This window comes from Carassius auratus, chromosome 17 (genome assembly GCF_003368295.1).
Source record: "Carassius auratus strain Wakin chromosome 17, ASM336829v1, whole genome shotgun sequence".
Lineage (NCBI taxonomy): Eukaryota > Metazoa > Chordata > Actinopteri > Cypriniformes > Cyprinidae > Carassius > Carassius auratus.
In genome coordinates, this window is record NC_039259.1 from 5,547,485 (window position 1) to 5,562,567 (window position 15,083).

Genomic DNA, 15,083 nt, shown 5'->3' on the forward strand with positions numbered 1-15,083 from the left:
CACGTTTTTGATGTATCTCTTATGACACACACACATTTGAGGTTTTGGAGCATTGATCCTCAAATCACTGAGCGAGATTCCACTTTCCTGCAGAGTTTAGCTCTAACCCTAATCAAACACACCTGAGCTTGCTAATCACTGTCTTCAGGAACATTAGAGGGCTTTTACACTGGGCTCGTTTGCTGCGGTCCGAGCCCGATTGTTCCCGGCGCCACCCGCAACGTTGGTCTGCTTTCACACTCAATAGTTTTATCGAACCCAGATGCGTTTGCAGTTACCTTACGTCATCGCAAATGCACATAAGCATAATAATTAATTTCTATTCTTTAATTTTTATTAATTTAATTTTGACTTTTAGGAGTGTGTGGAATCAACCTCGGCTCTCTCGTGAGTTGAGGAAACAATGATATCGACAGTAGGGCTGTCACTTTTAATTCGAAAATCGATTGCACAATCGATCGGACCAACCAAAAAAAGTTTCGAATATGAAAATAGGGAATACATTTTAACCAAATATGTGCTCTATTAATTTTTAAAATAATTAAACAATAAAAAAAAAATTACATGTAACAAAACTCAGAAACAAGCAGAAAAAGAAAATAAAGAATTCTGAAAGTGCAGTATGCCTTGCGAAAGCTAGACAGAAAATACCAGCAATTTTACGCGCCTATGAGACCAAGTGACATAGAAAGTGACCTCTTATGCTGCGTTCACACCAAACGCGAATAGAGCGGTCTGGCGCGAATGATTTCAATGTTAAGTCAAAGTAAAGACGCGTTTACGCACGTCTGGAGGTCTCGCGGCGCGGTAGACGCGAATTCGCCTCATTCACGCATCTAGTTACAGGAGATTCTGAGTTATGAAAAGGACCATTGCAAGCTGACAGCGACCGGCTTCTGTGGTGGAGAATTGACAGTAATACCCCCACCTTGCGCAGCTGTACCTGAATGTCCCTGGGACATCAGTGCGATCGCAGCGCGTCTTCTCGACAGCTGGACATATAGTGAATAAAAAGCGCTCTGCTTCGCCTAGCCTAAGTGTCGGTTACGTTCAATAAAAAGCACACATGGCCTGTTCTCAAGTCCATTTAAAATTTCATTTTTTTGAACATTTGTTTGAAATGGATTGAATCATTATTTAAAATAATCTTGGGGATTTTTGAATTGCCTAAATCATAAATGCAGCACGGTTGAAGCCTGCAGTGATGTTTTTCTTTTGTTATGGCAGCCGTCCCCTCTGCATATATATTTTTTCGAGAATGTTGCACTCCTGTTGCTGTTTGTTATTCTGCCAGAAACTTCATGCCAAAAAATAAGAAATATTGCTGACTTGTGCGTTTCCAGTGCTCTCTTAACGTTCGTCCGTTATTTGACGTTGAAAAAGGAAACGTCTTTTTTTTTTAGAAATGTAAAATCGATTTTACAATCGATTCAGTTAACACTTATGTCTTAAAAATCAAAAATGATTTTTTCACAAAAGTGACAGCCCTGATTGACAATGTTACACATGCGGGATACTTTACTTCCTGAACAAGTGCGCACCCGAGTCCGTGTTGCTTGCACATTCATGCGAACCGCACCACAGCTCGGGAGCAAACGAACTCAGACCACCTTCTCCTGGTAGTCTCGGGTCCGGTACCTCAGTGCGCACCAGGGTCCAATGACAGCATTCACATTAGTGATTTTTCATGCGAACCATGCCCCACTAAACTGCCAGTGTGAAAGCCCCCTTAGAAAATCGCAGGTATGTTTGTTTGATTAGGGTTGGAGCTGAATCTCGCAAGCCAGATTTGAGGATCACTGTCTTGGAGTCTTCACTAATAAGCTGGTGAGTTGAATCAGGTGTGTTTGAATATGGAGACATCTAAAATGTGAAGTGTTGGGGGTTCTCCAGACCCTGGATTGGGAACCACTGCCCTAAAGAAGATAAATGTTGAAAATAATAATAATAATAATAATAATAATAATAATAATTAGGAGTGATTTGCATGAATCACTCCACAATTTCACAATGTGACTGCAAACTGAACACAGTGAAATCAAAATTAAACGAGATACCAAGCATTTTAAATGCACAAACATGATATCTGTTCATTGCATAACTATATATATATATATATATATATATATATATATATATATATATATATATATATATATATATATATTTCAATGTACATTTATACATAAGATGCTCAACTCCTCCTCTGACAAACTGTGCCATCATTACCTTTACATGGCAACCACTAACAACCAAGAATATTTGGCAATTATGTTCGTTATAAGCAAACAACATGCACAGCGCCTGCACAGCAAAAAACTCCCCAAAATGAGTGAATACTCTTCTAAAAGATCAGAGGTTTTAAAAGCAAAGACAACAGCATAATAGTGAGCAGACTGCTAAATGAGTAACAGAAAAGGTAAGACATGACAATACTGAAGTACAAAACCTGACTACACAAAGACAGGATTTAAGTTACATGTTACATCTGTTACATAAAAGAGATTTATATGTATTGAGAGCAGTTTTTGTGACTAGTGCCTTTGTTGCTTTGATAGTCAGGTCAGCTGGGCCACTCTACTAAACTTGAACAATACATATTTTGAGAAAAGGACACAAAGATGATTCCAAATGAAACACAGAATGTTCCCACAATGTAACATAGCTATAACATTCTAGAAATGTTGCTTTTAGATTGTATTTTTACAAGTATAAAATAATGATGTTACAGGGAGGTAAAACTAATAGAGAGAACATTCTCTGATGGATATTTTTGGTTGTATGTATGTAACGTTATGTATGTATTTTATAATTATATTATTTGAAAGAAAAATAACAATTAAAGGTACTTCATGGGCATTTTAGCCAGTCACTAAGCAACTATATTACATTTTCTTCTTATTCCTTTTTAAACACAAACCTGCCATGATAATACCATGGTAAGTCCATGATACTCTGTAAATTTAGCAGCGCATCTCTCTTTTCTTCACTTTCGACATCACTTTACCATGCAACTTCCACTTACAGAGTACTTTTGTAAGGTTTTTTTTTACAAGATGTGATGTTTGTTGCCAAAAATAACGTATTGCTTGTGTTTCCGGCTGACCAAAACACCTTTCAAGTAACGTTAACACCATATTACATAACACACATATGGTTTATATGCCGTGGATCAGCAGAGCACCAGTCCAGTTTAGACTGTTATCGCAAAGACTGCATAATTGCATGTATTTGCCCCGCACGATTATGTTCGTTTACTAAACAGAACCTCTCTAGAGTTATGCAAATACTGCAACAGCTTGCTTGTTGAAGGGCCATGCATCATTTCATGAATCGATTGCATTAAATGCACATCAAATACAGGCATTAGAAAGTCGAAATATTCTGACAACAGCGACTAAATACCTGTCTCTTTATGAAATAGAAAACCGCAGTTTCTCTCTTTGGATCGTCGGCTTCGTGAGTTTATCTTCTGGTTTCAGCGCCTTCGACATGGTCAGGTTCACTTCCGACATCGTGACGTAATACACGCGTCACTCAGCGTAGGGGAAGATTAAAAAACCTCGTTATTGGATCTGTAACGTTGCTATAATAATAATAATAATAATAATAATAATAATAATAATAATAATAATAATAATAATGGCTTCCATTGTCCTCATTTGTAAGTCGCTTTGGATAAAAGCAATGACTTAATGTAAATGATAAGAATAATACTATATTTTATACTACACGTTCATTGATCACCCAATGTAAAACTAAGACAATTTAGATGTGAATTGTATTACAACTCCTTTCCGAGGATAGCTCAGACTGTGATTATTATAGAGATCGTTCAAATAAAACATTAAAAAATATATAAGATTAAAAAAAGAAAATAGAGATGCACTGTTATATAAACTAAACCGTTGATTGAACATAAGGAAATTTAAATGCTAAAAAAAGTTATAAAGTTATTTAGCTAAAATACATTTTATTTATTTATGAATTAATTATTGTGCCCGTGGTATTATGCACATTAGCAACACTGACTCATTGTTATAGATTTTACTGTCAATCAGCTCTTAAAACGCAGCGACAAGTACAGACATGTGCACCATTTGTAAACATGCATTTATATTGAGAGATCTTCAAGTGCTATCAGTTATTCAGTTTTCTGACAGGCTGCATCTTCTAGAAGGTTTCTGTGATGATGATGATGATGATGATGATGATGATGATGATGATGATGGAGTGTGTATTCCTGACATTGTTCATTGAATGGTTGTTAGAAAAGTGCTGGAGATTGACAGTCTTAACCATCCATTGCAAAGTCAGACAGAAGAAGTGCAGTTCTATCACCAGGTGGTGATGCAGCATGTCAGGATACTCTCAGTGGAACGCTTACAGTGTTCAAATTGTATCAGAGCTCTTGGAGGTCCCTCTTTGAACTTCCCCAAGCAGACGTAGAGAATCATCAATCTGTCTATTGTAACACTATATGTGTATGCTTTTGGTAAACATGACATCTAAAGGTTTAAAACAAATTGAAGATGTTATCTGACAGACATTCAGACCACATTATTGAAAAATGTGCCTCATAAACAACGACCAATATGCTGCATTCACTGGACAATCATGAATATTCTCCAAGAGCATTTAGTGAAACAGAAAAGGCAGGGCATTTTAGCAGGTGTTAATGTAGGAGGTTGATTACTCTTAACTGCAGTAGACAGTTGTCATCATCCACAGTAAGTTCTTCAGGCCCGCCACTGCCCCACAGACCACCAAGCAAATCACACTGCCAAGGTCAAGAAAAGCATCAAGAGCATCATCAGAATAGTCCATCCGCAGCCCAACTGCAATGCAACAAAAGCAATCAAAATAAACAAAAGTGCAATGCAAGTGCTATAACAAGTCTCAGTTATCATAATGCTGTATATGTACAGTAGCAAGGTTTTTATTATTATTATTATTATTAGTAGTAGTAGTAGTAGTAGTAGTAGTAGTAGTATTAGTAGTATTATTATTATTATTATATAAAGATAAAGAAAACAGATAGAATAGAAAAATAATAGAGTATGTTAGAGGCTTTTTTTTTTTTTTTTTTAAATGAGATGAAAAATTTACTTAAGCCAGAATTTAAATTTTACTATGGTAAAATAAATGTTCAGCGATATCTTCAGAAGATTTTTTTTATTTTTATTTATTTTTTTTTATTTTGGCAAATTTTTATTTTCTATATAATGTTGATATGTTGACTAATAAATACTGTAAATGTTGTTATGCTAGCATGTGTGGAAATACTAACCCCACGTTACTTTGTGCCGCTCCCCTATGCCTGCTTTCTTTGTGTGAACATTTGAGCGGCATTTTGCTAATCTTCCCACGTAACGTAGACATGTGGGCTAGGTTTAAACAAGCCGTTTTAGGAGGGCGAGGACAATTCTTACCTTTTATAAAGAATATCTCTTTGGATTTGAGACTTTAGTCTTTGCAACTTTACAGATCATCTTTACACACCAAGAGCTTATTATACTCCAAAGAGAAAGGAAAAATTTAAATCACACCATATGACTCCTTTCAACTTCATACAGTAACTGACTGTTGACAAATATGATGCAGGGCAACAACCCCATGAATGAAATTAAGACATTTGGGGAAAAATGCCCCTGTATGAGTTTTTGTCTCATATTTACACAATATGATAAGCAATATTACACTAGCAGCGAGAGCAATAGCTTATCACACATTGCTTTTGTCATGAAAATCAGGAGTGCAAATCAGACACTGTATAAGGTGCAAATGTGATTTTATAGTAAATAAGCAGTTAATATTGTGTTATATTTTAAACACAACATTGTGTGTTTTTATTCTATTTTGCAAAAAAAATATATATATTACCTATAAAACCACGGCATAACTGTTGTGCATCTATGAGCAACACAGCAGTGTTTACTACTGTTTAGTTTCTAAATGAATCCACGTTTTGAATTAATCATGTGAACCAATGATTCAATGGCCCATTCATAAAGTTTGCCATTTACTTTATTCCTGAATGAATTACCAGCACCTGCTGGTTTATTTTCAAGAGTATGATTTAATGTATTTAAAATAATATATAAAAACATTAAAGGGATAGTTCACCAAAAATAAATAAATAGAGTATGTCATCATTTACTCACCCTCATTGTTTCAAGCCTGAATCTTCTTCTTCTTCTTTCGGCTTTTCCCTTCAGGGGTCGCCACAGCGAATCATCTCTATCCACCTATCCTTATCTTCTGCATCCTCAACACTTGCACCCACTAGCTTCAAATCCTCATTAATTCCATCTATATACCTCCTCTTTGGTCTTCCTCTTTGCCTCCTGCCTGACAGCTCCATGTCCAACATTCTCCTACCAATATACTCACTCTCCCTCCTCTGAACATGTCAAAACTGATGTACTCGTTCCTAATCCTGTCCAATCTGGTCACTCCCAAAGAGAACCTCAACATTTTCAGCTCTGCTACCTCTAGCTCTGATTCCTGTCTCTTCCTCGGTGCCACTGTCTCTAAACCATACAACATAGCGGGTCTCACCACTGTCCTGTACACCTTCCCCTTGATTCTCGCTGATATTTTCCTATCACAAAGAACTCCCGACACCTTTCTCCACCCATTCCAACCTGCCTGCACTCGCTTCTTTACCTCTTTCGCACACTCTCTATTACAATGGACTGTTGACCCCAAGTACTTAAATTCCTGTACCTTCTTCACCTATTCACCCTGTAACCTTACTGTTCCACTTCCCTCCCTTTCATTCACACACATGTACTCAGTCTTACTACGACTGACTTTCATTCCTCTTCTCTCCAGCGCAAACCTCCACCTCTCCAGGTTTTCCTCCACCTGCTCCCTGCTCTCACTACGGATCACAATGTCATCTGCAAACATCATTGTCCAAGGAGACTTTTTTTTTTCTTCATTAAGCGTGAGTTGAAGGTTTCTGGATGGTTTTGAGGAGTTTTGCACTGTAAGAAACACAGAACTGAGCACTGATTGCACTACTGATGAATCGAGTGTGGGTGGGCTGAGACCTTCCAAGTAAATAAACATCTCCTCTGCCTTTTTCACATAGAGACACATTTGTAAGTTGTTCCAATTTATCCCTGCAGGCCATGGTTTTTGACTCAAAGGCCACGCACTGTCAAAAACACGATTTGGAGGCCCTTTCATCCTCATCCAGTTGCATAAGTGTTCCTTTGAGAGTATCCTGACATGAAGTAAAAGGTTGACATGAAGTAAAAGAGTTTCAATGCTCAGACTTCATCTGACCAGCACACATCCAACAAGTGTTATTATACCACAACCAATAGAAATGAAGAATTACAGCTTCACAACATCATCCTGTGATGTAAAAAACTTCGAAATTGAGATATTATTGCACTCATGAACACAAATATCCCTTGAAACAACACAATCGTAAAACTAAACAAACAAATAAATAATATGCAACTAATCAATGAATAAATCAATGAAATGAGTATATAAATGGTTCAAATGATTATTATAAATATGATTAAATAGAATAATAAAATTATTAATAATGTATAAATGTATAAATTAATTAATTACATGAAATTGATTTGAAGTATAGTATTATATGTATGCACTACCACATTCAGATAGACAAAGCCAAAAACACTGGACATTTCCTGTTGGGACTTGAACAAATGCATGTGCCGAGCAAATTTCAAAAGAAGCCACTTACTATCTTAATCAGAAAGTGACGTTTGATGCATTCCAAGTGTACCACTGAGTATTTCCCTGAAAGATGGTGAGACAGATTTTTTTGTAAAAATCTCTGAACCATGAAACCTCAGACTGAATGCATAATTTGATAGTACAACACAAGATTGAAAACTCCCGGCTTAATTTACCGGTTGCACCAGTTCAACCTCTTCTGTCCAGAGTAAGCAAACATTTGAGCCTAAGAGACTACATGAATATGCACACATTTGAGTTTATAAATGTCTTAGTTGCTTTCAAGCATTGCCTGAAACCAAGAGCACTTGGGAAGCTTTGACAACATCTGTTTAGTAAAAACATTAAAACACATCCATGATGTAAGCACTGTAATGCTTCAAAGAGAATCCTTATAATCCTTATAAAATCTTTTCTTATAAATCAGCTATGCAGGTAGATTATTGTTATACTGAGGGAAATAACTGTTATACTGGTTTCAAGTGAATGTGATAGCATATTTATTTTTATTCGACATAACAAACCTGCTGGTGATGTACTACACTGCAATACTGAAACTAGGTCAACCATTGTTAACAAAAAAAAAAAAAAAAAAAAAAAATAATAATAATAATAATAAACTTATGATACAAAATTTGAAGCAAATTAGAATTTGAATATTATAAAAAGGAAACTTTTTAGGAAATGAACTCAGTCTCAAATTCTCACAATCATGATTTGTATATTTAAAATGCTGTAATAAACTTGTTGCATTTCTAGTTGCATTTAATTTATCTCCTGTTTCCTGCATCACAAAGTGCTTGAAAAAGCTGTAAACTAATTCCACATTGCACAAGGTGCAAACAACCTAACGCCTGTTTCACACATACTCCGTCTGCAGTGCGTATGCGTTGCATATGTTAACGGATTCCAGTTGCGTTTCAGGAACAGGCAGCAGTGCAGCGATCATTTACGTACCGAGTAGCGGACTGCAAACACGTCCGGTGTGAAAGCACATTGAGTCCATGCTGCACCACATACGTAATGCACACGGACTGCATACACACTGCAGACGGATTATGTGTGAAACAGGCGTGAGCAGGGCCGTAGCTGGGGTCAGCGGGGACACGGTGAATGTTGTACCAGTGGGCCCTGTTTGAAATTGTTTAATTTGTATGTTCGTTTATTTTTATTTATTTTTGATATTTACACAATGTTTAAGTTTTTTTTTTTTTTTTTGTTTTTTTTCAAGTTTGTATAACCTGTTAACTGTCACTCACGTTTTTGAAGATAGACATGAATGTGCATGATACAAACATAAATTTGTATAATTCATGACTGAAAACAATTTGTAACATGATTTTGATGTACCATTTACATGGTAATGCAATGTCTGATTTTAAATTGGGTTTTGAAGGATGAATTTTGAGATTTTATGTTTTCAAGTGATATATAACTTCTGATGATTTCTAATATGTGATAGAGAAAACAAAGGTCAAAGCTCCTTTTGTAATGTATATTTCTGAGGGTGCACTCTTGTCATAAATTCATCTATTACTTTTCCTACATAATTTTTAACAAAAAATATTGGTACAATATATATTTGGGAGTCTTAGACCTTTCCAACGATATATAGTTTGTCAAGATTAGATTAGATTTGATTGTAATATAGTATAGTCAACGTAGGCGTCCCGTATACGGGGTGACATTTAAGAGGTTAATTTACTGGATTCCTTTTGTTTTATTTAAACTAGTATCCTTTGTTTCCCATGTTCCTGCCTCTCATTGTGTATCATACTGTCCTGGTTCCCCTTTGTTATTAATTCATATCACCTGTGTCTCTTGTTTACTTTGTTGGTACCTTGCAAATACTGTATAATGCCTATGTTTGAGTTATTTTTGGTCGGTTCTCATTAATATGTTGTTTGATTGGTGTTCATGCTGTGTGTTCCTGTGATCTGATCATTTTTGGATAGTTATAAGTATAAATTTAATCTGCTGTGTCTTTGTGAGTGCTGGCCAGCAAAATGTGACAGAGCGTATTGTGAGTATTTCTCAATTTTTTTTAATTAAAGTAGGTGCTCTTCTTCATATTTCCTTTACAAAAGAATTCTATAGCTCCATCAGCTCGTATTGTTAGTGCACACAAAGACACAGGTGGAATTTCCACAGTTTTTTTTTTTTTTTTTTCTGAGCAAATGATAACTGGTTAAAATGTCAGCTCTCAGTGGAACGTAATGTGAGTTTTTGGGATTGCACAGAACCGGTCTGTGGGGGAATTATTTAAATAAAGAAAGAATAAAGGTATGTTCGGCTGGCATTTGGAGTCATTCCAGTGACACAATTGTTTTGCAACTTTTTGTGCGCTCATTAAGAATGAGCCAGCCTCCTTGCATGCTTTTCTTACTTAAACCAGTACGACTGTCAGATTACTTATGTATTTTACCCTTGTTGTTCAGGGGTAACAGATCTCTAGGGTTACAGTTGTGTTCAGTCAGATTGCATCATGCTTCTACAAGACTTTTACTGGTCCTTAATAGAATTTCTTATTTTGGCCAGTTCTGGGTCTGCCTGCGAAAACTCACCAGGCATATGTGGGGCCTGGGCAGATGGGGATATACGGATAGGAGTGCTCAGTTCCTGCCATTCTACAGTACAGACACTAAATGTGCGAGAACGTCCCGAAAAATACAACTGCACAGAGTATGTATACATCCATATTATTATTACTATTTATTTTAATGTCAAATTTGCACATAAATGTGTGCTTGGGTTTGTTACCATCAGTGTTGGGAAGGTTACTTTGGATAGGTTACAAATTACAAGTTACCCTATTTAAAATGTAATAGTAGTGTAACTTTTTAAATTACTTTATTAAACCTCTTAACCCGCATCGACTTGTCCACGGGCCGACTGGGCGTGGCTGTGAATTTTATAACCTTTGTTTTATAAAAATAGCAGATTAAATTAAATGGGCGTTGGGCTTGCCACATAATCGGTTGGTGGATTTGACTCGGGCACAGCCGGCAGGCTCGACTCAGGAACAGCTGGATGACTTGACTTGGGAACGGTTATCAGACTTGACATTGGAGTGGTCAGCGGGCTGGAGAGAGCTGCGACTGGCTGACTTGACTTGGGAATGGCCGGGAGATGGGTCCCGGATTGGGGACTTTCCATTTTGGGAGCTCTTTCCTCCATTTCAGGAGGGGAGAAACAAATGGAAAGAAAAATCAAAACACTATTCAAGAATTCTGTCTGTCTCTCAGTCTATTTATATATATATATTCCTTCACCTCCTCTGTACTCTTACATTGAGTGTATTTGTTTTTATATGTTAACCTGTAATTAATTTTAATTATAATAATACATTTTGACATTTGCAAATGTAAAAATAAAGTAAAACTTATATTTGTTATTGTCACAATTGTTACAAGTGTTACTGCTGTTCATCGTAGCAAACAGACAATATACAACAGGCCTATTGACATCATAACAAGAACATTTTAATATAACAGGACAGCTACAAAAAGCAAATTTATATAAGTTTAAAACCAGGCAATATTAAACCCTAATAATTAATCACACAAATGTAGAGTGCTTGTTTTAAACTGCACAAGACTAGGTTAAGTTTATATACAGAAAAAAATAGCAATAATCTATTTCTTTGCTTAGAACCTTAAGTTAAAGTTATATTGAATATGCTATTGTTTTCATTTCTAATCAAGATTTCCCTAATTTTCTTATAGATTAAATCTAATTTCGCTTGTAAGGACTCTAGCTGTTGTGCATACTATTGAAACGATCAATAACTCCAGCTTCCTCCCGGGTGTGCGACTGGGCTACTACATCTGTGACACTTGCTCTGATGCATCAAAGGCCATTCAGAGCACCGAGCAGCTTCTCGCTGTGAATGGCACACTGCCTGTCCAATGTGAGGTGCTTGAAAGGCCTAATGTAAAAGCAATCATTGGAGCACGTTTCTCAGAAGACTCTCTGGCAGTGGCTCGGCTTCTGAGTCTATACATGGTCCCACAGGTTAGTAACTTTGTTCATTTAGGATGAACCTTTAGGTAATTTGATTCAGTTTTGATTCAATTCTTGAAATAAACAAATCATGTTTTTTTTTGTTTTTTTAAACAGATAAGTACAACATCATCTGCACAAACGCTTAGTGATAGAGTGTGATTCCCAGCATTCCTGCGCACAATTCCAAGTGATGTTCACCAAACCAAAGCTCTGGTTAATTTCATGAAGCACTTTCACTGGGACTGGGTTGGCGTGGTCTATGGGGATGATGACTATGGGAAAAATGCCTTACAAAGTTTCTCAGCTGATTCAGAAGTTGCAGATATCTGTCATGCTTTCAAAGAAGTGTTGCCTCATTACCTAGCACACAACGAAATCGACAAAAGGATCCAAGAGGTGGCAGAAACAATCCGCTTATCCGAAGCTAAAGTTGTGGTCCTTATCTTAAAGGAAGAGCTGGTCTCTAAACTGTTCAAAGAGATGATTCGGCAGAACATCTCGCGTACTTGGATCGCAAGTGATGCTTGGTCAATGTCACGAAATATATCTCAAATGGAGGGAATCAACCAAGTAGGTGACATATTTGGGTTCACTTTCATCACTGGTCCCAATCCCGGTTTTAAGGAGTTTTTGCAGCAGCTGACTCTTTCTCCGGGCTCTGTAAACCACTTTCTTGAAGAGTATAAACAGTTAGGGAAAGATACTGGTTTTCTAACAGAAGCTGTTGACATCAGCATGACCTACGGCGAAAGGTTAGCTGTATGGTCCATTGCTCATGCTTTGAAAAATCTTCTTAACTGCAATGAAACTGATTGCCCTGGAGAACGGGATTTTCCACCATGGAAGGTAAGTAAACTGTTTACGTCCAGTTTTAGAGATAGCTTCATACTAACATGCATAACACAGAAGCAAGTGGTCCTGATAACATTTCTGTATACATTATTGCAAAACTTGGAACCTTACTTTATATGCATGTTTTCTTTTGGAAAGCTCCTCAAGGAATTGAAAAATATAAATTTTACCATGGAAAATCAAACCTTCTATTTTAATGCATCTGGAAATTTTATGAACGGATACGATCTAATAAACTGGCAACCACAAGAAGCAAGTGGCCAGAGACGATTTGTTGTTGTTGGAAATTACAATCTGACAAAAACGGAAGTTTACATTAAGGCACCCATAATATGGAGTAACCCAAGCAATACGGTGAGAATAACTAATTATAGAACTCATCAGCTATACTGAATAAAATCATAAAAAGATGCATACCCTCCTGAAAGGACCAGCACAAGTCTCAATGTGATCCAAGTGCATACAGCATGTTGTTCGAAAACAAAATATACTTCAACCGCATGGTCTTTTCAGGTTAACCAAAGGGTCATTATGTTATCTTGCAGGATAAGCTAGCCAATATATCATCTTGAACCCATTACTTCTGGTCTTTTCAACAGGGTATTATTACATATTGCATACAAGTATTAACCACACTTCCATATATGTCATTCTAGGTTCCTGTTTCCATGTGCTCTGCTATTTGCCCTCCTGGTACAGCTAAGAAACTTCTCAAAACATCATGCTGCCATAATTGTACACAATGTTTAGAGGGTACTTACTCTAATGAAACAAGTAAGTAATCAATTGTATGCATATGGTATGGTTAAAAGTTAGAGTTTTATATATTTTTTTTTGTTTGTTTGTTTGTTTGTTTCCTTATAGAGAATTTCTTTATTTATTTATTATTATTATTATTATTATTATTATTATTATTATTATTATTATTATTATTATTATTATTAAAATTATACCCTAAAATCTTATTTGTCTTTTTTTCAGACTTACCGAGTTGCCTTCCTTGTGAAAGTGATACCTGGTCTTTAAAAGGATGGACTTCCTGTAAGCCAAAGGAAGAGGATTACTGGAAATGGGATGGGTCTCATGCTATAGTTCTACTTACATTTACTGCAATAGGTTGTCTGTTGTTGTTGTTCACCCTTATCATCTTCTTGGTCTTTTATGGAAAACCAGTCATGAAACAGGCAGGGGGAACCCTATGTTTTGTAATGATGGTAGGGTTAGCACTCAGCTTTACTAGTGTCATATTGTTCATTGGCAAACCCAATGTTCACATTTGCAGGGGTCGACAGATCTTGTACGCCTTAGGGTTCTCTCTCACAGTTTCATGTATTTTGGTTAAAGCTCTGCGCACCTTTGTATCCTTTCTTCCGCTGTATCGCCAGGACCATGCTAAAAGGTTTTACAAGCCCCCTGTCATCATAACCTGTGTTACTCTCATTCAAGTCCTCATCTGCATCTTGTGGTTGATATTTGATTCTCCAGCTGTAGAGGGGCTTCAGTCTGACCAAAGCATGATAATTACCATACAGTGCAATGAAGGTTCTGGAATTGGATTTGGCATCATGCTTTGCTATATTGCACTGCTAGCATTTGTCTGCTTTTTGTTGGCATTCAAAGGGAGAAAGGTACCTCAGGCTTTCAATGAGACTGGACACATCATCCTAAGCATGCTCATTTATCTTTTTGTGTGGGTCTGTTTCACCCCTGTATACATTGCAAAGGTCAATGAGCGGTATTCAATTCAAGCAGCTGCCATCTTGGTGTCATGTTATGGAGTAATTTTCTGTCACTTTGCACCTAAATGGTACATGGCTCTCTGCAAGAAGAAAGAACAGCTTACTCGAGAGGCATATATTGCAAGAGCCAATAATCACATCGACTTGATCCCAGAGATAACACTGGAACCTGATTTAATAACGGGGTCACAGAATACCATTAACTCAATTGATACTGGTTTGGGTTCAATTAATATAGAATTCCCTTACCAGACATTACGGAAAAGAACTAGGAGCAAATCCATTTAATAAGTGGTACACACATTAATCTTAAAAGGTTTAAATCATGCCACATCTAATTTTCTTTAAAAGAACTTGAACAAGTGGTTTACTGCTGACATTATTACATATATTTTAATTAGTAAACTGACAAGAAAAACAATATATCCGCAACTTCCTAGGATTGTAATATTAATGCTATTGCATTACATATGTTGGTGAAGGTCAATAAAGCATTCATAAGACATAAAATCAAATGTTATGAATTACATAACACTCACAACACATCACTCTTGTTTGTGTTTTATTGCTTAATTATGAGCAACTTGCATGTAATATGTTGTATTTAATATGTTAAATGTATTTTTGTTGCAATATTATCAGAGTAGCATTTGGACATGAACAAAGGTAAACTCTTCAATAAAAGACAATGGCCTTTCTTGACTTAACACATGGCTTGAGGAGATTGTTGTGAGATCCAGAGATTGCAGTAATACATTGTTG

General features: G+C 36.5%; 2 protein-coding genes across 4 annotated transcripts in view; one reads left to right on the forward strand and one right to left on the reverse strand.

Annotated features, from left to right (window-relative positions):
- The window catches only part of LOC113117032 (CAP-Gly domain-containing linker protein 4), a 50,665-nt gene extending 47,138 nt beyond the window's left edge, over positions 1-3,527 (reverse strand). For all 3 annotated transcript variants that reach the window (XM_026285397.1, XM_026285395.1, XM_026285398.1), the window contains exon 1: positions 3,406-3,527. The gene's annotated coding sequence lies outside the window, so the exon portion shown is untranslated. The remainder of the gene's footprint in view (positions 1-3,405) is intronic.
- A 6,391-nt stretch (positions 3,528-9,918) lies between these two features.
- Positions 9,919-14,744, forward strand: LOC113117846 (G-protein coupled receptor family C group 6 member A-like). The gene is given in 6 exon segments (XM_026286772.1): positions 9,919-9,938; positions 11,451-11,739; positions 11,845-12,576; positions 12,721-12,936; positions 13,239-13,356; positions 13,564-14,744. Coding segments are annotated over 6 exon segments (2,421 nt in total). The 3' UTR covers positions 14,610-14,744.
- Positions 14,745-15,083: the final 339 nt, after the last annotated feature.